This window comes from Corvus moneduloides, chromosome 10, assembly GCF_009650955.1.
Source record: "Corvus moneduloides isolate bCorMon1 chromosome 10, bCorMon1.pri, whole genome shotgun sequence".
Classification (NCBI taxonomy): Eukaryota; Metazoa; Chordata; class Aves; order Passeriformes; family Corvidae; genus Corvus; species Corvus moneduloides.
This window is the reverse complement of record NC_045485.1, coordinates 18,840,992-18,864,979: the sequence shown is the minus strand read 5'-3', so window position 1 is coordinate 18,864,979 and position 23,988 is coordinate 18,840,992. Positions and strand designations below refer to the sequence as shown.

The window sequence follows — 23,988 nt, the reverse complement described above, 5'->3', positions numbered from 1 at the left end:
GCCAGTAGATTAAGACCTATGTGGCTTGGGGGAAGATGTCTTTGAGAAAATCAAAATCCAAGTCAGGGGTTTTGATCAGTGTGAAGCCTTCAGTGGGGTTTAGTGGTGTTCTTTCTTTTTTAAGTTTGATAACTGTAATTACTGCATCCTCTGGTGCACTAAAATCAATCTTTACGGTGCCTAATAATTTCTAAATATGCTATTAAGTTGGAGATAGCAGAGTGTGGCCCTGTTTCTCACCCCATAATAATTACTTGCCACTTGCATTGGGCAGTTTCAAGAGAGTGATTGATATCTTGGCAATTTAAGTCATTAGGTTTTGATTCTGTGAAAAGGACCTTTGTATGAACAGGTCTCTGTAGTGACTTGTGTAACACATTCTTTCTGGAATACTTTGGTAAACTGCTGGTCTTCAGAGCATGCAGATCCCATTTGGGGATCCCTTTTGTTACCAACCAGGAAATTCTTTATGAGTTTTTGAACTCTTTCTGCTACTATGTGTTTCTAAATAATTTTCTGAGTCTTCTGAGGTTATGAACACAGGTTTGAGCCCATAAGGATGGGAGGACCAGTGGTAAGGATATTTAGCCTACGACTTGGGAGGGCCCTTTTCCCTGTTCTGCCATACTTCTGGGATTTCAGGGGTATTGCTGAGACACCCATTGCCTTTGCTTTCAAATAGTAAGGTAGGAATAGCAGCATTACATTACTGTGCTTTGCAAGGATGAATACACTCACACAGTACAGGACATGTAGTGCCTTACATATGCTGAATACCATTTTTTCATGTTCCTAATCAACAGACTGCTGAGAGATATTAGTTGTTTAGCATAAGTAAGTTTTAAGTAGACTGAGTTACAGAGTTATAATATTGTGTGATTTGTTTTTCGCTTTGCTTGCTTAGCATGAGTACCTGGATTACAAAGGCACTCTTTCCACATCACAAATTGATGGAGAAAGAGAAACTATGGCACTCAGAAATCCATTTATTAACTCTGACAGAGAGCAGAAATTATTGGTCAGAGATTTGAAAGCTCTATGAAAAGATTCTGTGTTCATGTTACATTCAGGTTACTACCTGGGAACAGATTCATGAAGTGCAAGGAGATGCTGAAGGGGGACGATCACCCTTATCCTCTATGAAGTGTTCATTCTGGAGCTTGCAGGCTCTTTACTGGGACATTTTTCCCGTTTTCTGTGCCATCCCTTACTGTACACGAAGGAAAGAGCGATGGGGAGCGCGTCGAGCTGGGGCTCCCTGTCGCCACAGAAGGCAAGGTGGGCAAACCCTTTGAAGAGTAACTGTCTGAGTCCTCAAACTGTATCTACCGGAGCAAAATTAATTGTATGAATAATTTGTAACTCTCTGGCTCGGTCCCCGGCGCCAGGCACGCCACACCCAGGATGCCGGCCGTGCCCTCCGGGCCGTGCCCTCAGGGCCGCGCCCCTCCCCGCCCGCCGTGCGCCGTGTTACGGCTCCGGGGGGAAACGCGGGACGTTATGGCCACACCGCCGGAAGCGGCGGAAGGGTTTCGCGGGCGGACCCAGCAGGGCGGAAATCGCTGAGGCGAACGGGGGTGGCGGCGGCAGCGAGCGACGATGAACAACAAATTCGACGCGTGAGTGTCACCCCCGAGCCCCCCCGGCCGACCTCCGGTTCGGGGCCTGCACGGCCCCGAGCCCAACTGGCCCCTCCCGCCGCTGCCCTGGCGCCGGGCGGGCGAGACGCGATGAGTCACGGGGCTACGCACAGCCCCGTCCCTGCAGCCGGGGCCCGGCCCGGCCCCGAGGGGACGTGGGACCCAGGGGTGTGGGCGATGGGCCGGCGGCAGTCCCGCACCGGGGAGTCGCGGGCCGCCTCGTGGCCCCGCTTGTCTCTCGTTTTTTCCGGCCCTTCGCAGGGAATGGGGCGGGCGGAGAGAGACCCGTGGGGTGCTGGGTGCTGGCGCGGTGTCTGCTCGCCCGAGGCGCTGCCCCTGCTGTGCTGGGGGGCGTGGGGAGCAGGGTGGGAGGGCGTCAGAAGAGTTACAGTGGCAGGTCTTCACGTCGGCCCCCTGAATAGCAGGGAACCCTAACAAGTAGCTGGGGTTTCCTGTGGCAGATCAGTATCTAGCACAAACTACTTGAGTTTGTTCCAAAAAGCTGTTTCATGGTTCACTTCGGCTTAAAAGCGTGTGCCCAAGATGCCTGTGATGGGTATGAAAGTAGAAGCAGTTTTTACTGTGTGGGTTGTCAAGTGTAGATTTCCAGACTCTGGTGGCTCCTGTACCGTGGAGGAGCTTTGGAGCAGAGACTACCTGGGCTTGGTATGAACCTTCTCAGCTGTGTGATGGCTCTCTTTGTTGTTTTTCTTTACCAGATTGAAAGATGATGATAGTGGAGACCATGACCAGAATGAGGAAAATAACACACAGAAAGACAGTGAGAAGGAAAAGAATGATCGTGAGAAACCACAGAGTACTACGAAGAGGAAGGTATGGTGCTGGCATCTGCAGTCCACTGCCAGGGCATGGTGTGGCAGTGCTAGGGAGTCAGTCCTCAGTTCAGGGATAAGGAAAGTATGTCTTGGGAGGGCTGTGGTCTCAGTGCATTGTTACTGCTGCAGTGAAGACAGAGGGACTATGTTCGATTTCAATAGTTTGTTGTAAGCTTTGGAGGTCTCTAATCTGAGGGGTGAATGCTGCCCTCACTAACGTAGCTACTACCGTGCCAGGCTTTGGAATGGAAATGAGAAATAAAGCTTCATTTTTCTCCAAAAACAAATGTGGAAGAGGGCATGGGGAAAGGACTCCTGTCTGACAGGGCAGTAGTGGTTTGAAGGTGGTTTAGCAGGCAGTGTTTGTGCCACTGTTGAAATAACTTTTAAGATGTGTCCCTGTGTGTAGTGTAGCCTGGTCAAGAAGGCATAAGGCATCTATCTCTACTGGGTTTTTTTTAATCTTATGTTTAGGAAAACTGTGTGCTGTGTCTGAAGTAATACAACCCTTGTAAACTTGCCATAATCAAGAGGAAAGTAGAGATGTAAGCCCTGGTAACTCCTGTAACAGCATCAAGTACTACAAGATAAGGGCTGTGATTGGGGTTTTCTCTGTAAGTTTTGACTCCTGGCTAATGAGCTCTCATTAGCCTCTTTTGTGCTCATTAGAAGTCTTTTTAATCAGAAATCAGTGTTTTGGAAATTAAAAAGTGATCGCTGCTCACTGCTGGTAATGGCTTCTGCCAGAGCTGACATAACAAGTTCTAAGATTAATCCTTCCAGAGCACTGGGGTGTTGGTTGCTTAAGGCAATTGGTGTCACCAAAGAGTTTTAATTGCTTTTGAATCATGGCTCATTATAAGTGGAGTTTATCCTTCCCAGAGGAGGAGAGTGTCTTTTTTTTCTTCCTTAATTTGAAAAAGTTAAGGGTCTCACACTGCCCTTTTTAGTTTATCTGTTTGTTTTCCTTTGAGGCACAGTTATGGACTAAAAAAAATTCAGTAATGATGCCTCTGATGGCTTGAATGGTTGCTTTTATATGCTGTAAATATAATTTTTACCGTTCTCCTTTTTAGAGGAGCATGCAAGGGGTAAACAAGCTTTTCTTTTCTGCAGGCTGTGGTCCCGGGGCCAGCTGAGCACCCCTTACAGTATAACTACACCTTCTGGTACTCCCGACGGACCCCCGGGCGGCCCACCAGCTCCCAGAGTTATGAACAGAACATCAAACAGATTGGCACCTTTGCCTCCGTGAGTACCCCCCTGCTGTCCCTGTGTCACTTGGGCACAGCGTGGTCCTTGTGGCTCAGTCCCTCTGTGCTGGCTCTGTGCACACACAGGCTGTGCTTGTGGTGGCAGGAGCAGAGGGCAGTGAGTGGTTTGCCAAGGCAAATGAGCTCTTGAATTACTTATAGCAGGAGATGTGTCTTTAGCACTTTTCCTCTGCCCTGTGCTGGACCTCTGTGCATGGTGGTTGCTGGAATAATAATAGAAAAAAAGAAGAGCAGCCGTGTAGTTCAGTTATGGCTGGAGCAGAACTGGACAGGTCAGCAAGAGAAGAAAGGAACAGGTTTTCTGTTCCTTTTCTGTAAGGTTCCCCCTCCCCCCCCACTTCCCTCCACCCACTTTCCCACCACAAAGACTGTGTTTGGAATAAGCATCTGGCATGCTGTATTTGCCAGCACCTGGTGGCCTGCTGTCTGTCTGGAAGCGATGGACAACGTGCAGTTTGGTGTTGCAATCAAGTTCATTAAAATGCAAATTGCTCTTCCTTTCCCCTTCCACTCTGTGGTTGCTTGTTCCTGGAATAAACTTGAGCGTGTCCTGGAAAGGTGGTGTTGGGTTTTTGCATGGTGCTGGCAGAGTAGAACCTCCCTCAAGAGCCCAAGATACACAAGCCCAAGATTACTGTTCTAAAGCCCAGGAAGTCTGTCGGCTGTTTTCTTCCTTTTTCTTTTCAATCTGGTATTTGCCCAGTTCTTCTAGGGTCTCTTACAAATGTTCATTTTGCCCACCAGTATATGTCCTCTGTAATATGAGGATTTATAAAAATACCCCTTTATTCCTTCTGGAGACTGCATAAAAATGTGCCTGTCCAAGCAGCAGGGTTGTGTTAGTGCATGCACACAGGATAAGGGTGGGGAGAAGAGCCTGTTGTTGTGGGTAGTTACTGCTCCTATTACCCCGTGTGAGCAAGTACTTTCAGTTCAGATGAAAAACGTGGCTGCCACTTCGATGATCTGGCGATAACTTTTCAATCTGATAAATCAGTGTAGGCTTAACATTGATTTTTAGCTTCTTAGAGGAAAAGCATCATGTTGAATATTCTGTTGTCTGCCCTTTGCTACAGAGAATTTATGGGGGCCATTATAGGCTGGAAGTGCAGCAGTTCTGTTAGGATGGAGAGAGACTGGTCAGCATATCTGATGATGTGTTTGGGTCCAAATTCTATTAAAGGAAATTAAAGGGCAAACTTCAGAAGGAATTGTCTGGGCTAAGTCTGGGTTCAGATTTATTCTTGGCTTTTCAATGGAAAGCTCTAAAAGCTGTGAAATGTGAGCCACTAGAGGGCACGTTCCTTCACTGTGGGAGTGTGATTTCCCTATGGATGTTCCGTCGTGCCTGACAAAAATAGATTGCTTCTGACCCCTCCTCCGTCTTGGTTCATAATTTTATTGACTATAAAAGCAAATTCCGGCTGGGATGGCAGAGGTCACAGATTGGAGCGGAATTCCAACTGCTGACCAAGTCATTAAGGTCTCTGATAAAGTACTTGGGGTGATGTCTGACCCCTTCAGCTGCACTGCTGGTCTGCTTAATAGCTATTATCTTACTGAGTAGAGTCTTCTTAAAATATGGAAATTAGTATAATCCCTTCCACTGCCTTGTTTTGTTTTAAAGGTCCATCCTCTCTCAAATCCTTTCTTACCTAGAGATTGTCAAAGGATAAATATGCTATTTTTAAGAACTATAAAAGATAAGTCCCATGCCTTACAGTCAGATTATCTCAAGCATACACAGGGGTGCCAGAGTGGAACTGGTCAAAGTGAAGTTGTCCAAATGTACCATGGCAGACTGTAAAAGGAAGTAAGATATATTTTTTAAAAAACTCTGAGTAGTGCCTCCCAATCTTAAACTAGCATCAGAATGTACATGTTGTCTTAAAATCTGCGTACACTAAAATTAAATACAAAAAATGTCTAATTTGGAGGCTTCTGCAGTTTCCATGGTCACAGAGAGCAGTGGTTATTCAGGGCAGAGAGGCTTGGCTGTAGCTGATGCATTTGCTTTTATATCATAATCATTGGACATACCCAATGATTGAAAGTTTGGGCAGTAGGATTTATAAGATATGTTTGGAACTGTTCTCCAGAGCAGCTGTTACCTTAGCACAGATTTCTTCAGACAAACACTGAGTGACATTAGAGGCCCCTATTGAATGTTTCAAGTGGTCACCTGGTAATGGAGCCAGTCAGAAACAGGCACGCAAGCTCTGACACTACTGCTGCCTTTTATGTTGCCTAATTAACACCCTGGTGACAAGAGAGTAGAACAGAAGAGGGGAAGGTGGCTCTGGAGAGCTGGTGTAAAAATGGAAGCCTGTTTCTGTAGAAGTCTTGACTGTGAACAGTTTGAACAGCCTCACCATGTGGTTCGTGTTGTTGCAGGTGGAACAGTTCTGGCGGTTTTACAGTCACATGGTACGTCCTGGGGACCTGACAGGCCACAGTGACTTCCATCTTTTCAAAGAGGGCATCAAACCAATGTGGGAGGTGAGTTGGAGCTCTTATTTCTGCCTTGATATTTTCCCACAATATTTTGGGGGGGAACCTTCTACAGTGGAGGGACTCTTGTCATTAAATGGCACTCCATTGGATTTTCTTGGGTGAAAAGCTTTCGTCTGGGTTTCCTGTAAACTTGTCCTCAGAATTCTGTCCCATGTAACCTAACAGTCATGCTGCCAGAGAGGGAAGATGGGAAAGTTGCTGGCTGCACCTCCCCAAAGGTTTCTGAACTGCCGTTGCCAATGGAGGGATACCCCAGCTAAGCTCTGTGCCTCCCAGTATAGGCACTTGCCTCTTACAGCTGCCTCCAGTGACAGCAGTGCCGGGCTTTCCTCTGGAAGGACTGGACCTCTCCAAGTGGAATTCAACCAAGCTTATAAAAACCAACACTCCTTTTTCAGTTGAGGAAGGCAGAGGTGCAAATGGCATATGGTTAGAAGCCTACACACAGAGCTGGAAATGGAAAAACAACTTAGCCTTTTATTTGCTTTTTTTTTTTTTTTTTTTGGTTCCAAGGCTTTAGTTTGCTTCTATTTCTATCCAAATCTGTTTAAAACATTGAAAAAAATCTTTGCCCAGCTAATCATTCTTCCAGTTCCTGGCCTGCTTCCAGCAATGACCAATAGCATTCACAATATGAGGATTTTATGTGTTTCTCTGAAGTACCTAATTATACTGCTTGGTCCTGAGAAATTTATATGTGACCCTTGTTGGCAATTATTTTAAGCAAGGTGTTTTATAGCCAGTTACTGCAAATACAATTTATATAAAACGTTTAACCCTCTTTGGACTCCTGGTGAGCAAATTCCTCAGATCAGAGTCCCCAAGTTAATGATACCAGAATTTCTATAGAGCATTTCCTGGTAGCCATTTTAAGGTGGGAGTGGAGAGATTCTTTGGTATTTTTACTTCTGGCCCTACTTCCTTCTTATATTTCTAGAAGAGGACCTGAGATCTCACTTCTGGCCTTTCACTGCTGCATGCTTTGTAGGGCTTTGTTTATGTTTCTTCCAAACCAGTCCTTAGTTACTGTCATTCTGGTAGGCACATACGTGCCTGTGTGTAGCTCTGATCTTTTTCTGCATCCATCTGTGCCTTTTCTGGTAAAGTCAGAAGCACTAAGCATAATATTCCCTGGTGATTTACTGGGGTGCAGATCATTATCATTCTGGTAAAGGAAAATCAAATGCTTGACTGAACTGAATCTTGTTTAACCTGAAAGAAAACTAACAACAACCATAAAGCACATGATACAGCATCTGCCTCCCAATCACTGCTCTCTCTGTAGCCTTGAACCTGCTTAAGCCACCTTTGAGATATTTTTAGCAATATCACTGTCTCTTCTGATGCCCGTTAGTCATTGTGGAAACTTTGAAGAGTTAAACCCAACTCCCAGTCTAAAGGCTGTGATGTTCACAACTTGGAAAACAAGGACGCTTAACAGAAAGTAGTTTGCTTCTCACAGGAGTCTGCCACATTCCTAGAACTTGTGTTGATTTGGATGGCTCCTGTCATGCTTTGAGGTTTGTCTGGAGCTGACGCCTTCCCCTTTCGGTCCAGCACATACCTGAAAAGTAAGAGTCAGGTGAATGCTGCTGTTATGCTGACATTTCCATGCTTCCTCAGGATTGCTTCTTTAGCACTTGCTGTCTCTGAGAAAGCACACAAATGTTTAGTTTTATCTGACCCCTAGAGAAGCTTTAAGGCTAAAATAAAATTAGCTTTATTTCATTAAGAAGGCTTGGGCTGCCTTGCCTGGCATCTTTAAGGTGTGTCCCAGCTTGACAGAGGGGATTGCTGGGGATTTGGGGAGGGATGTCCTGTTTTGTGCAGTCTCCTCTGAGTCATCCTTTGTTCTCTATTTCTGTCCTAGACCTGTCTTCCCTTACCCTTCCTAACTGCCACCTCTTTGACTTGTTCCTACCTCTCTGTCTTCAGCTTTGGATGGAAATTTGTTCCCCTCTCACCTTGTAAGATTTCCCAGCTACAGTGTTGTACCAGAGAGTGCCACAGTGTTCTGCACAGAGGAGAAGCTGCTCTTTGACATAGCTGTGTGTTCTGGGGAGCAAGGGAGGCTGTAGCAGTTTCCAGCTTTTTGTCAGCTTCAAGATACAGAATCACAATACTGAGGTGACAGACTGGGTGCTTAGCATAAATTTTTTCTTTTATTCTCTCCCCTCATTTTGGTTATTTCCCTGGGTCACCACAGTCTGGAGCAAACATTCAGCTGTATGATGTGTGATAAATGTCAGTAGTTCTCAGAGAACAGGGTCGTCCTTTCTGTGTTAACACAGCTTGTGAGCCCATTCCTGGAAATGTGGAAGGACAATGTTTATCAATTTTTTGCTTGCTTTTAAAATACCACTTTGCAAACTCTTTCCTGGCCTTCCATGCTCTGTGATGAGGGGGTTCTCCTGTTTTACAGGGATCTTGTTTTACAAGCAGAACTACATATACAGTGGATTAGACAAATGGTGAATGAGTCTCAAGTTTAGGAATAGTTTTAAAGTCCTTGCTTCTGGGTCTGTTTGTGCAGATTGGTAGGCTGGTGTTAGTCTTTGCTAGTGGGATCAAAACACTACAACTCAAGTCTTCAGAGCATAGAACTTTGTCTGGTAGGCCGAGGGCCATTGTTTCAAGTACTTTGTATTCAAAGTTAGTGGTTTTCCTCTGTCTCTGCTTGTATGGAGGAGAAGTGAAATAAAGTGCTTTTGCTTGAAAATACCTCCCTTGCCCCACCCAATCAATATCTGCTCCTGTTTGTGGCTCTGCTGTCTTGTGGGTAGCAGAAAAATAGCTAGGAGAAAACAAATCAATTTATTTCCCCTCTTCTTAGGATGATGCCAACAAAAATGGTGGTAAATGGATTATCCGTCTGCGGAAGGGCTTAGCGTCACGGTGCTGGGAGAATCTTATTCTGGCCATGTTGGGAGAGCAGTTCATGGTGGGGGAAGAAATCTGTGGGGCCGTCGTCTCTGTCCGATTCCAGGTGAGTGCTTGTGAGAACTGGCACGTGCTGCCGTGTGGCAGGGCTGCAAAAAGTGCCCCGTGCTCACCCCTTCCTCCCGTGCTATTGTGCAGGAGGACATCATCTCCATATGGAACAAGACAGCCAGCGACCAGGCCACGACAGCCCGGATACGCGACACGTTACGAAGAGTGCTCAACCTACCTCCCAACACCATCATGGAATATAAAACCCACACGGATAGCATCAAGTACGTGTGCTGGCCAGGGGGGTGCTGCAGGTTGCATGTGTGCTCGAGCAGCTCAGTGCACGGCGCAGGCGTTGGCAGAAGTGCTCGTGTGCGTTAGGGCTGTTCCTGCAAACTGAAGTGCAAACAGCAGCAGTTGTTGCCAGCGCGCTTCGAAAGCCAAATTCCTTTGTTGTTGTCGTGCTGTTGTTAGGGGTGTTTGGTTCTATGAGCAAAACCTTTTTCTTTTTAAGTGTGTGATCCAGAGTTATTTTAACAATCTACCCAGCCTGTCACTCAGGCTATGGGCAGCCCAGGGTGGGACTGTGACTTGATGTATTCAAAGAGAAGATTGCAGTAGGGGGCGGAGGGGGAAGAATCATTTGAATAAACAGAGATTCTGGGGAGTAAAGTGCGGAAGCTAACGGGGATTTATAGTGCCATTAGACTTATAAATGGTCTTGGGAAAGTGCTGTGTGAATTTACAGTGCTGTACAAATGATTTCTAATCATAATAAACGTCGTATATTAAGTCTTCCAGGCCCTGGTGACAGAGGCTCTTTAACAAGACTAGAAGATCATGGTACACAGAGAGGACAGCTGTATTTTTAAATAAATGTATTATAGCTTACCGTATCAGGCCATTCAGGGTGACTTTTATTTCCCACAAAGTGACAAAAATTTGCACATATAGGTATTAGTTAGAGGTGAGTAATATGTTGTTTTTATTTTTTTCTTAAGTGTATTATAAACCAATACACTGATTAGGTCATATTGGTTAAATTAATACTTGAAAAGGTGCACACAGAAAAAGAAGTGAAACAAATGAATAAGACACTAATGGGGCAGAGAGCTTTCTAATCTTGCCTGTAATGAGGGTGCAAATATCTTTCATGACTTATCATGCTGGCTTGTTCTTTCCAAGTAATCACCCTGTCATCAGTCTGCTGTCAGACAGTTTGATGGGATCAATCCTGGTTCTAGCAGACAGCTAGCTTTCAATTTTGAGTGTGGGTCACTAGTATTTATACAGAGATCTCGCTGAAACTGCCTGTAGGCATCTAGTGTTCCATGTGGCCCTCCCTCCTGTGTGAGTGGGAAAGAGAAGGGAAGGAGATGATTTTTTCCATGATTTTGCCAGTGGTGTTTCTCATGCACTTTTTGCCAGGAGAGGGCACTAGGGACTCTCTGTCCATGTTGGGAAACAGCAAAGTGCTCATGTGGACACACAGCAGGGTATTTTACTCCTGTTCAGCAGCAGCAGACTGCGGACTTTGGTGATGCGGCTTTGTGGTGAGAGCAAGGAGGTGTTTGACTTCTCTCAGGCTCTGTAGGAAAAGCCGTGTATGGAGCCAGCTATCCTAAGCTGTGGTGGTGGTTCATATAGCAAGTGTAAAATGGGAATGATATGGCCTTTCCCTTGTGAGCTATCGCCACCAGCACTTCCTAGCATAGAGAATGCTGCTATAGCAATGTTTGTGCTTGCTCTGGCAGGTGTAAGGCCTTGAGTGATGGTGCATCCAGTAGTGTGGCATCATTTCCCTACACCAGTGTAACATGCTGTGCTTGCTGCCCTCTCTTCCTGCATAGCATCCAAATTTCATTTTCTGCTGCTGACATGTGGTGCAAAATGAGCTTGTCTGAGAATAACAGGTGTTGGAGGTATCAAGTTTAGTAGCTCAGATTACAGCTGGGAGCAGTTCTTAAATAGAGGCTGCCTGGCTTGTCTCCCGCTCATTCTTCTGTGGGTAGAAGGGTTAGTCAGGAATTGCTTCGATGATGTCCCAGTCAGGTAGGTCTAAGCAGTTAACCTTCTGCCATGTAGGGCATCATGAAAGCCCCTTTTTTTCCCATTGCCTCGCTTGAGCTGCAGCAGTCTGATTGGAGTGCTCTCCAGCACCTCCTTCCAATGGCACTGGTGTAAATTCAGAGCAGAACTGCTGTTGGTGGAGTTTCTGTGTAGTCATGCACAGACCAACTTCTTTTGCCTCTCTTGCCTGGTACCAGCAGGCAGCAAGGGGCAGCAGCTGCAGAGAGGTGACGGTGGCTGCTTTGTGATAGAGGAGAGCAGGACAGCCCCAGCTTTCACTCTGACTCTGCTTGGCTTAGCTTCATATCATTAAGGTTCTCTCACTAATGAAGAAGCTCTTGTGTAACTAGTTCTATCCTCCATAAAGTCTGGCTCCTTTTCCTTGCCCATCTATCAAGTCCTGTTGAAATACTGTCCGTCATGAATAAACTCCACTTATGCTGCACATGTACCATGTGATTTATGACTCAGGAGGGCTTTCTAGCCAGCACTCTATATTCACACTCTGGCTGTGTTTCATGAAAAGCTCTAATGGAAGAGCTGTGCTCTAGGCTTTGTCAGGGCTGCCTTTCGAGGGGGGCTCGTGGCATTTTTCATTTGTATGGGCTACATCTCTCCACTAGAGCTCTGCTCATGTGCGGGGCTTGATTGGCATTGATTGTGCTTCAGGGAAGGGAGCATGCTTAGCAAGAAAAGAACAGGCGTTTCTCAAAACCTTGACTTTTAGGTAGTGAATTGACCTGGATTAGCTTTTGACACACTGTAAATGAATGCTTCTGTAGAAATTGCTAGCATGCCTCTCACTGTGGAACCTGAGCCCTGTGTTTCAGGTTTTATATATTCCTTTTGTGATGATCATTTCATATTAAATCATTTCTAGACACCATTTTTCATGAGTTGTCAGTGAGACTGCAGCCCCTTTTGTTTCAGAAAGTGGTAGTGCTGCCAAGCTGCATTTGAAAAGTACCTGTTGCGTCACAGCAATTCCAAGGAGCTGTTCTGCATTCTGTCCTTCCTGCTCTCAGTGGTGGGGCTTGTGCATTTAGCTAGATAAGCAGATCTTTCATTGCAATTTTCCTGTGTTTGTCCTTTCTCTTGCTTGTGATATTGACGAGCTGCCTAAATCCCAGCGAGTAGAAGGGTCAGCCCAGTCTGTATGAATTTCCAATCTTGCTAAGAGAACTAGAACAATCTCTTGGACTCTGCTTAATTCCAGGGGATTTATAGTACCTTAGACATTACAGTGCTGAGCACCTGAAGAGAACATATGCGACATTTTGTGGGTTACCTTATTTCAGTAGCTGGAGAGCAATTGCTTCTCTTTGTTCCCTCAGAGGTGCACTGAAAGAGGTGCCTTCAGATGCAGTGAACTGCTTAATAGGTTCAGTTCATCAGTGTTGTTAACCTTGGAGGTGACATGGTCCAGAAGTGACAGTGGCTTATGGACAGTGGTACTTCCTGTGGCTTGGAATTAAACAAAAAAAAAACCCCAAGAGCCTCTTTTGCTGCCGTAGGAGGTGCACTGTGCTTTTTTGAAAGCATAATGTTGCCAACCACAGCCTGGCCATGGGTCAGTGAAGCCACTGAAAATATTCGGGTATCTGTAGTGAGTGAACTGCAGTTGGGAGAGGGGTGAAGGGGAAGTGGTCGCTTTTACGTTTGACTTCTGAGCCCTGCAGCATGAAGTTTTTGGCTGCCTTGCATACACCTTTGCCCTGCCTGGGCTTATCAGCCTTTCTTTTCCGCACTGATAACTATGTGGTCAGTGACCATCTTTGTTGAGAGCTCTCAACCCCAACACCATCCAGGAATCCCAGGCAAATCCAGCAACACTGTTTCCAGTGTCAGGAGAGACCAGAGCAGTGGCCATCAGCAGGTTGCCACTGAGCAGGCTGGTGTGGAAATGTTTTGGTTGCTGTGTGACGTTATGGATTGTCCTGTCAGCTTTAAAGCAAGGCTGCTTTTTCTGAAAACAAAGCTTCGCTTATTCGTGAGTGCCTGCTGCAGTGAGAGCTGAGCAGGGTATAAAACTATCCTTTCCTTTCAAAGTCACCACTGATAACTAATGGGATGGCTCGAGTAAATGAGAAGAATAGTTGATCTTAATAGAGCTGGCACTGGGTTCATTTCACTGCAGGCAGTTGGAGGAAATGGCCTCAGACTATATTGTAGGTAGGAAACAAGAGGATATCCTATGGAGGGAATAATGCACTGTAAGAAGACTGCAGGGGTGAGGTTCTCAGGACAAAAACAGGAATGGCAAAAAAAGTGAGGAATTAGGAAGAGAAATCCCTGTGGAAGTGGCGGGTATTGGGCAAGAAGATTGGTGTTTGTGAGAAAGCTGGTGGTAGAGTGTTTGTGAGGTCTCCTTTGTCACAGCAGAGTTCAGCTAATTCTGTAACTATTGTGGTTTTTTTACAGCACTGGTTTCCATTTGCTTGCTAATTTCCAAAATTTTAGGAGAATTCCTCAATGCTGCTGTTCTACTTGTGTCACCTGTGCCTTTGACTGTGTCTTTAATGGTGTGGGCAGGGTTAATCTTGCCTACAGAGAGAGGGTTTCCAGATGGGACCCTCACATATTGATGCTTGTGAGAGGAAGGCAGGTTGCCTTGGGTCTTGCCAGCTATAGAGCTGCATTGTTTCACCCTGATCCATTCAAGTCTGAGAGCAGGAATAAAATCTAAAGGAGAACAGTGATGTTCCAGATCTGGTAGCTGTCCTCCTGAGTCTCCGCAATACTGGCTTAATTCATTTATCACTCCATTTTCCAATTCCAGTCGTTTCCAGGTTGCTGCAAGTCTAAGAGCACTTGCATGGACCTGGTCTTTGAATTGATGGATTCATTGATTGGTTCTCCAGCACCATAATATGCTTTATTCAGAAGTGTCCATGACTTTGTGAAAGGCTTCCTTATCTTGGTGGCCTGTCTCTTACCAAAAAGGTGTCTATAACCTATTTATTTCATGGTTTTTTCAAGGTCAGTTTAGTTGTGTTTATTAAGTCGTGTTATATTGCCTTTGCTACAAGTACTGCCAGATAGGTGAAAGAATTATTTCAGGCTAGAAGGCCATCCTAGATTTTTTTTTCAAGCTGTTAGTCACAAAATTCTTGTCTGGATGTGAACAAATCCCAGGGGAAGTGCCCAGAAAGAGGCTGTGCTGCTCTGGACACCTGCAGAGTGTAGTGAGTAGTCAGTGTGCTGGCAGGTTCTCCATGGGCTGGCAAAAGAGACAGATTTTGGTGCCCTTTGTAAGGTACCATAAGTTCACTCTGAGCTCTCTGAATCCTTTCTTAGCTGGGGAAGGAGATGGTAAGGAGCAGGATTGCACAGAGAAATACTGGAGGCAAACTGCTAGGACTTAATTGAGGATGTTTGCAGAAAACAGCTAGTGCCACTTGCACAATGATGATTTGGAAAGTCCCTTGAAGCATCTAAGACTGCCCTTCCTCTTTTTGCTGGAGTCTTCCTCTTTTTTTTTTCCCCCTTCTTTTTTTTTGGGGGGGGGGGGGTGGGTTTCTTTTTGGGGAGATAACAGCTTCTTTTCTCATTTTTTTTGCTCCAACTTACTTGCTGGGGCTAAAGGGAGCCCTGTCTGGGTTCTGACCCTGGGCAGTGGGGAAGAAGATGGGAATTTTCAACAGTTGTGGGTCAGGAATGAGTATGGAAGAACAGCTCTGGCTGGCTTTATTTAGCCTGCTAATGTTTCCATTTCCCATCTGTTCAATGGGAATAATCTAAATGTTGGGGATCAATTCACCAAGTATCTGATCGCTGTGCAGACAGTATGGCAATAAGGTACTGAAAATGTCTATACATAAAAATAACCTCTTAGACTCTCTGGCACTGTGCCTTTCGCATGTCACAGGTCATAAAGATTCTGCCAGATGAAATTAACTGGCAGCCTTGTTCGGTATGGAATGAGAGCAGCTTGCTCTCCTGGCATAGTTTAGGTACATTAGGACAGACACATCCTGGTGGATTTTTTCAGTCAAGTCAGCAGATAGCTGGAGTCATTAGTACTATAATATATATGAGGGTCTTGAATTAAAAATTCTTGGCTGGAAGAACTTTTTCTCTCTGTCTGTGAGGACAGAGATGAAGGACTGTGTGCATGATGTTATTGGGATGTTGGAACAAGGAACTCCTTAGTTTGAAATGGGTAATAAATTATCGATTATGTTGACAAATAATCTGCCCTTGTGTTCCTTGTGCTGAGAAGTTACAAGTTTGGGAAAACTATGGGAGAAGAAAGAGAGATGTGATAGTGGGTGATAGGAGTGTGTTAGAAATACAAGGGAGGCTGGAGGGAAGACACGAAGGTGGAGACTTTTTGACAAGTCTGGGGATGTGCAAAGCTTACCAACAACTAAGAGGCCTCAGCTAGAGAGTTTCTCTTCTCCCTAACTTTCTTCTGGAGAGATGCTGTTGAACCCCAAGGTCTCTGTGTTTATTTGGGCTATGACTTGCTGGGAAAGAGCATGTGACACCTGAGCTGCTTTTGCAAATGCTATTTGGGATCTTGACTCTGAGGCTCAGGTAAGAGCCAGGTTGGTGGTCTGGTTTTGGCACAGGTGCTGACTAACACAGGGTTTCCATTTCTGGACTCTCCTGTTGTGTTGCAGTGGCCTGATGAGGCAACGCACAAAACAAAATGTGAGGTAGCTGAGAAGTACCAGCAAAAAAATCTAGAGGGTGGTCTGAGTTTATGATTGACCTGGATTCCTTTTAAGGTCCCTCCAGCTCCATGGGACTCTGTGGCTTCAGTAAATGGCTTGGCATGTGCTGTAGGCACCAGTACTGTTTTGCTGGGCATGGAGAACTATGAGGTTCTTTGATGACTTTGATCCCAGAAGATAATAGTCATGCTCACATTAACCTCAGCATCTTTTCCCTGAGAGGGTTTTCACAATGCTGCCTTCGTAAAACCAACAGCAATTTTTCAGTCTGCTGCCTTCATCCATCAGTAACGTTCTCCACGTTGCAGTGGAGTGCAGTGTTAGGCTTCTCCCTCTGACTTATCTAAGAACATTTTCATTTCAAATAGCTGCGATGTTTTTACTGGGTCATCATTAACAATGCAGGTTTACAGTAGGAAATGAGACTTCCTAATAACAATTGGATTCTGCTGCCTGTTGGAAGAATTTTATAAGAACTAAGCTGTGTGGCATTAAAAGAAACTCTTTTTGGGGGGATTACCTGCATATGCAGTATGTGGCAAAGCATGAGGCCAGTAACTGGCTGAGTTTAACCAGCCAAGGAATGTGATAATCCTTCAGAAAGACGTAACATGGGCTATTTTATGAGCAATAGGAAATGGATATTCCATTTGTGACTAGGAAGGTCATACCTGTCTCTGGGTATTAATGTGGCTTTATCACCAGCAGCCAGTGGGAACGCTTCATGTCTGTGCAGAACGCTAAAGCTGCCTTGTGCTGTCAGATGTTTGGCTGGATTTTAAGGATGCTTCTATCCACTAGGGCGATCAGAGAATATTGCCTTGGTCTCTGAAGACAAGTGCCTTTCAAACGCCATTGAATGTTTCTGCTCTCGTTAAAAGTTAAGAAGCCTTTGATCTGAAGTGCTATTTTTTGTTTTTTATTTCATTTTTTTTCCCTCTGGCTTGCCAGGGCCTGGGAGGAGTTTCATGGCCTGGTGAACAGCAGTGGCCGCTGATCGAACGCTCCCCCTCCCTCTGTCACACCCAGGGTAGGGCCTCATCTTTCTTCCTATGTGACTTCATGGCATACCTCTCAGCTTCCAACCTTCTTCCCAGGGGCTGGCATGTTCTCTTGCCTTAGGGGCCTGATGGTGGGCCCATTCTGCTATTTGTTCTTTTCCAAAGGTCAAAATGATTTTTTAAATTTTTTTTTGACCAGACACCAGCATTTTCTGTTGAGGTGCTGTGTGCTCCTTTGCTAAAGTGTCCTTCCTCTGTATGAGGCACTTGTATCCCAGACCTGGTCCCAGGAGGCTGAGAGGTATGTCTGCAGCTTGGGTGTGTTGCCTAGGGTTGACTGTTATCAGGTATGGAGTGGTAAATCCTAAGCACATCCAGGTGATGGACACTGAGAGAGGCACCTGAGGCCTGACACACAGCTCTTTAACAGTGGGCTGGAACAGAATAAATTAGTTGGTCAGTAAAATGTTGTTCAGGAAGGACACCCAGCAGCTGCTGTAGGTAGAAATAATAATGTTGTGGCTAATGAGACAACCACCTGCTTCTGCTGGTAGTGTCAGCCAAGATGTGCAGAGAAGATAGCCAAGGTGAGCCCAGGGCTGCTGGGAGCCTCACAGCTCAGACTGTTTTCCCCCAGTGCCAACTTCCCTGATAGCAGGCCCTTAAGAAGGGCCAGCAAGAGGCCTGGCCATGAGAGTAGGGTTGGTTGTTGCCAAGTGGGATCGCTGCATTGCTGAGTGCCAGAGCAGAGGAATCTACTGGAGGGACACATTTACATTGCCTAATTCCCATAACTGGGGATGAAATGTAGCTGCTCCAACACAGCTGAGCTCTGAGGAGCTGCTGGGGATCCCAAAACCTCCCTCAACAACATTGGGCAAGCAGTGTTCTCATACCTTGCTCTGAAGTCATGGGTGAAAATAATATCTCTCTCTCCTCACAGGTTTGGCTTTTTGTGAGGCTCAGTGTTTACAAAATATTACACAGGCACTTGGTAGTGTTGTTATTGTTAGATGACATTCACATGTCCTTCCGGAGGAGGAAACCAGCTCACTTCATGAAATACCAGGCTCTGAAGGCAGCAAATGTGCCAAGGGCATAGGAAAACAGTGGCAGAGTTCATTTAGCTCTCAGCTGTATTGGGTAGCCTGTGCTGAGCACGGATGAGCAGAGGGCCTGGGGCACCCCAATGAAGGCAAAAGGAGGGAAAATGTAGCAATCTGTCCATGGAAGAGCCAACTAAAGTGTGCTGTCCTCCTGAGGCAGGTGACATAGGTGGAAGTCCAGTCTGGGATAGAAAGCCAAACCATTGTTGCAAATTAACCAGAGTCCAGTTAATGAATCCTGAATCACATTCCCAAATGGCAGCCCATCCGACTCTTCTGGCAAGTGCAAAGGTGAACCCCAGTCTTCTGCAGATGGCCGCCAGCATGGTTTTTGCTGTCATGCTATAGCAGAGTAACTTTTTAAACTCTCTAAAAAGTGGTTTTTACTTCCTTCTGCTCTTCCATTTCTCCAGCCCACCTCCTGGAGGTGTTCCAGTCTGTGCTGGTACAGCTGCCATGCAGCTCCTGGCAGCACACAATGATAGCTCAAGGGTTTGAGTGGAATTTCACAGTCCTGCACAGCACCTTGCTGCTGAAGTTGCTGCCTTTGCTCTTCAACCATTTGGTGTGGTATGTCCTGGGGCATCCCTAAGTGTTTTGGCTTGGGCAACTTACAGCCCTGTCCCTGTTTATAGGAGGAGCTGCCAAACCTATCCTTCCAAAGTAATTGTAATCTCATTTGTTTCCAACACACCACCTTTCTATTAATGTGGAAATACACTTTGCCTGTTGCTGGTGCTCACAGGCTGGCAGTAAGCAGTAACAGATTTCTGTAACCTCCCCCATCTTCAATTGCTGCAGTGCCATGAGACTGTACTGAGGGAGATTGTAGGCCAACACTCCTTCCTTGGTCAATAGCCTCTGAGGCTTGTGGCTGTACTCACGTGAGTAGAAGCTGCTGATGAAACTCTTCTATTTAAACTTGAGGGAAGCATCCTTTTCAGATTAGATATTCTTTTAAGGTAGGAGAGATCAGAGAGCTAAACTTGTTGACAGTATGACTAAATACAAGGGACAGAGGCAGGGGGAGGTTGGTCTGATGGTGTATTTGTGCTCCAAGCAGAATCCCCAAGATAAATTTTCAGTAAAGAAGAGATCTTGCAAGTTGTTTAAACACCAGAATCCACCAGGGAGGTTTCCACACTCTATCATGTGCTTTGCTCACAGGAGATGACAATTTTTTTCTTATTGAATGGGGATGAACCAGGATCTCCCTCTGTTCCAAGTGTTCTGGAGTGACAGCTGACCTGTGTGAGAAGTCTGTAGTTGGGAAGCAGATCTGCATAGGAAGTTTAACGAGTGTTGATTTTGAGTGACGTACTGGGATGGCAACACTGGTAGCTGTGGTGGGGGGGAATGGGGAGGTGCTGTGATCTGAAGGAATGCACATTTTTAACCACTTTTTTTCTTCCCTCTGTTTTCCAGGGATAATTCAAGCTTTCGAAACACAAAAATCACATTGTGAGAACAAGAGTTGGCACTAAGCTCCTCTCTCCGTGTTGAAAGCACTGAGAGTGCCCTCCGACCTCTGAAGGGACTCATGGGCCACTCTCGCACTCCTCCCTGGGGGAAGGATCCACCTGAAGCCCTCCAGCAGCGGTGACAATAGAGGCCGATTTTGTCTTACACAAACTTTTTTTTAGCAGTGGGGCGGGAGGCAGCCTTTCAATTAGCGGCGGGCCCTCGGGGCCGCATCTTGCAGCACTTTCCTCTCTTTCTCTACATGGCATGCAGGATCTCTGGGATTCTGCCTCAACATCAGAGCCTTTTGCTGAGGGATACCAGTATTATAAATCTCTCTGCAGCTGGGAGGAGCATCCCAGTTGAGAGTCAGCCCTGTGGTTTCCAAATGCCCCTTTTCAGTTCTGCCAATAAATTATTGGGTCTCTTTGTTTCTTTCAGTCTCTTTTATTTTTTCGCTCTGTCTGAAATTCGGTGGGGTGGTATTTCTCTAGGTTACCTGCTTTGTCTTTACTTCGTCTTCATACTCCTAGGTTAGCAGGGCCTTGTACCCACCCCTATTTGTTGTGGAGAGGGATGTGAGCTTCCCTTAAACCAGGGCAAAGATACGTTTGGTGTCAGTTGCCTTCACTCTGTCTGTCTCGGTGGAGAGCCAGCAGCACTGGCTGAATTCAGGGCCAAGCCTGCTTCTGGTGTGCACTGGGGTTTGCAAGTCCCTGGGCCCCCAGTGGGTGTAGCAGAAGAGGGCGATGGCCCAGCCTGCTGCTCATTGCTGCGTGACAGCTGCGACCAGAAGAGGGGCTGGGAGTGACCCCCTGTCCTCCAGGGTGAGCCTCAGATGATGGGTTGTTGCCTGGAAAGCCAGCATGGCTGCAATTTGGATGCCACGGAAACAATAGGAGCTAATTATTTCCTCTGATTCTGCTTGACTACAACACTAATTGTACTCATTAACAGCTCCAGCCTTTTCTCCTTTTCCTTGGGGAATCGCACAATTGCCTTTCATTTTTAATGGAGCCTTTGCCTTGGGCCCAGGAGGGGAGGCTGTGGCCAGCAATGGGGCACATCTCCTGCCCCACGTGCTCTGTGCAGGCCCCCAGCAGAAAGGGCTGCTTGGGCCAATTTGCTTGTGACTGCAGAACCAGCAGCCCATGTCTGGGACAATTACCAGCCTTGGGGCGTGGGAGACCTTCAGCCTCATGACTCCAATTGGAAATTCCTTGTCTTACTATTGAAGTCTAGATTGAAAGCAGCCAGGACTGGCAGAGAAAACAGTTTAAAACATTCAGTCTTCTGAAGGACTTGTTTTCTGCATTGAGGGTGTCAGTTCTAGGCTGTCTCTTGAGACATTCCTTGCGCTGACAGGAATGACTAAGTGCTCCCCATGGTCAGGCAGTTAGCACCTGGCTGGGCAGGGAGCAGGGCTGTTCCCCAAGCTGTAGTGGCATCCCTCTGTGTGTTTATCGAGACTCATGGTCCTGTTCCTGCTTTTGGCACTTGTCACCAGCTCTCAACCAAATGCTCTTTTCCAGGCACAGTTTGTTTTCCCTGCTGTGAGCAGGTACTACTATGGCTGCTACTTAAGATTCCTTTTAAATACAACTCTCCCCTGCTGCTCTCCAATATTTGTTAGGGGGGATTTAGTTGTAATTACATTTTGGCAATCTAAGCAAAATTAGCCGTGCAAGGCAGGGCTGGAATACTAGCTGCAGGTTCCTTTTATTCACAGCACATTCAGCTTTTTGCAGATGACATCACTTAGGGCTTCAGTCCTGTTGTTGTGCCCAGCTGTGCGTCATGTCCACCTCTGTTATTTCGTGTACTCGCCCACTTCTCGCCTCTGATGCCCCTTGTCGAAGCTGATGCTGATGAGTGCAGGCTTGCTATTAAATCTGAAAATGCTGCGGTCCTGCTGTGCTCTCCCTCAAATACGCTTTGCGAGTGAGCTGTGGAAGAGCCCTTCCTGGGGAGGCTGTTCCTCTCCTCCCACTGCCCCTGTGGTTGAGATTTGGAGGAACTCAGCAGAGGTTCCTCTTGCTCAGCCTTGAGGAGAGTGAGCTGGCTGGGTGTTGAGTTTGTCCTCTTTAAGACTACTTTTCCTGAGGTCAGGAGAAAAGGAGTGTTTGATCAGTGCCGAGCACCAGGTGCCTTCTATGGCCTGGAGAGGGATGGAGCCAGACTGATTTTTGAGCTGGATTTTTGTCTTGTGGTCTGCTGTGTCCTACTAATGAGAATGGTGAAAACACAGGCATGAGGTTGTTTGGGAAGGGAAGGAGCTTCTGTTGTGCTCTAGAAAAAGGTTTCAGATCCTCTTCATTCAGGAAGGAAGCCTGTAGCCATGGGAGCCCCAAATCTGTGGTGAGTCAAGACCTTTCCTGCTTTCCTTATCCCAAAGGCTTTGAACACCCTCGAACTTCTTTAACTCCCTGCAAAGTGGCTTATAGGGAAAGTGGAAGAGCTTTGAACCCCTTTGAGCCCTGGAGCCCAAAGAAGAGCATTCCCTTGGGCTCTTCTTTCCCAAGGGGATGCTGAGCTGTGCTGGGCTCATGGGCCCTGGGTGTGTCTTGCTACAGCTGGTCAAGCGGGGGCTGATGGCTCTTCCCAGCCCACAGAGAGAAAGGAGTTCTCTCTGTGGAGGGGAGCATTTGGAGGATGATGTCACCTTGTCTTAGTGCTTCTTGATGGAGTGTGGGCACATGAGGCTGATACTGGGCTGGGGAGGCTTTTCCTCTCTTACTGCACTCCCCCTGTAACCCTCAGAGGGTGACCTGCAAGGTGTTCCCACACCAGATCCTGCAAAGTGCATCTGCTGCCCAAGATCTGTGACATCCCAGCTCTTGCTTTTGTTCCTGTCTCTGGAATGATAAACCACAGAGATGTCCTGAGGGCTGGTAAAACCACTACTTGGAGCTTGTGGAGAGAGTGGTCTTGGTCATGTGCTCCTGGCAGGCTGGAAGAGCTGATCTGTTTCCACTTGTGCTGTATGGACACGCTGGAGCCTGAGCTCACTGGAAGAAGCAGCACCCCTGCAGTGGTAAGAAGTAGGTGACAGTACCAGGCCCTGGAGACTGGCAGCAGGGCAATAGGGAGCCAATAATCAATGGAAAATGGCCAGACAAAGACAGACCAGAGCTCATTAATTATGCATCTTCTTGGGGACAGAGAGTCTGGGGGCTATGGACATACCTTGTGCTCTGGTTTGGGCAGCTTATGGCAGCTCCTGGCTCTCACGGGGCTGGGGACACTGGGCCAGGAGGGTCTGTCCCTTCAGCCACTGAGAGGACATGGCTGTGGCAGGACAGGCCACAGAGTACTGTATAGTGCTGTCACTTACCAGCAAGACTGGGGCCAGGAGTACAGTGCCCCAGGACCTGGTCATCTCACCTAGGTCATGGCCATGGGAGGTGACCCAGGCAGGAGGCAGGAGTCAGCCAAGGTCCTCTGAGCACCTCTGCCTGCACTGGTGAGCACCATCCCCACCTCCTTCAAGGTGCCAGCTGGGAGCTTGGTATTCACCTGGTGTTGGTGCTGTGGGCACTACATATCTCGTAGGGATAGGGCAGGAAAAGCCGCCTTGCAGAGAGCAGGGGCAGACTGGCACAGCCCTGAATGGTTCTGGGCCGTGACCAGGCTGCAGACATTCAAGAAGTGATGTCTCAGCTGCTGTTGTGTTTTCCTCCCTCCTCCATCCATGCCCACAGTGCCCTCACCTCTGGCAGGCAGTGCCAGGGGCAGCTGTGGGCAGTAACCAACTGGTTTTCTCCCAGCACCAGCAGAGGCAGCCGGTGCTGGGACTGTGAGGCTGATGCACGTGCTGGAGCCAGACACAGGTGGCATGAGCTGGATCACAGAGAAGCAGATACCGCTTGCCACCGTTCCCAGGCTGACCTCTCTCATCTCCCCTGCCAGCAGGGACAAAGCCAGGGGCCCCAGAGGTCACTGAGGGGCACAGGGGGATGCAGCATTGCTGGGATGGGGGGAAGGGGCTGTGCTTGACAGAGCTGATCCCATAGGACAAGGAAGGCTGGTGGGGGAGGGAGTCCTGCTGATGCTTGCAGCAGGAGGGATGCCAAAGGGCACGCATCCCTGAGGGTGTTTGGGTGCCTGGTGGCCCAGAGTCTTTCCACCTCAAGCTGCTGGCTAGGGATCAAGGACAGCACTTTAGCTGTCCCCATGAGCCATAGTCAGGGCATAAATGGAGGAAAGAAGTAGCTGCCACTAATCCCATCCATTGTTGGCCCAGAATGGGTTGCTGTAGCTATGATTCCTGCCCCACTGCCATGACAGGGATGACAGTGTTCTCATTTATCCTGGGCTTGAATTTGTAAATTTGCAGTGGGGTGATGTGGCTCTTGCTGCCAGCACCGCTGCATGGCCCGTTAGATGTCTGACACTGCTCCAGTTTCCCCGAGTCTCATCTCACAGGACTGTGCAGCTTAGAGGTGTGTGGCCAGCCTCCACGGGGTGCACATCCAG

General features: G+C 47.1%; 1 protein-coding gene across 2 annotated transcripts; it reads left to right on the top strand.

Moving 5' to 3' along the window:
- Positions 1–1,514: 1,514 nt before the first annotated feature.
- On the top strand, positions 1,515–19,948 carry EIF4E2 (eukaryotic translation initiation factor 4E family member 2). Of its 2 annotated transcripts, XM_032119250.1 has the most exons (8): positions 1,515–1,619; positions 2,360–2,474; positions 3,593–3,727; positions 6,145–6,249; positions 9,098–9,250; positions 9,343–9,479; positions 16,896–16,974; positions 19,477–19,948. In XM_032119250.1, exons 1-7 carry the CDS (start codon positions 1,600–1,602, stop codon positions 16,939–16,941), a joined length of 711 nt encoding a protein of 236 aa, XP_031975141.1. In that variant the 5' UTR covers positions 1,515–1,599; the 3' UTR covers positions 16,942–16,974; positions 19,477–19,948. The 2 variants fall into 2 exon arrangements, with proteins under 2 accessions (XP_031975141.1, XP_031975144.1); XM_032119253.1 differs by lacking the exon at positions 16,896–16,974.
- The last annotated feature ends 4,040 nt before the right edge of the window (positions 19,949–23,988 follow it).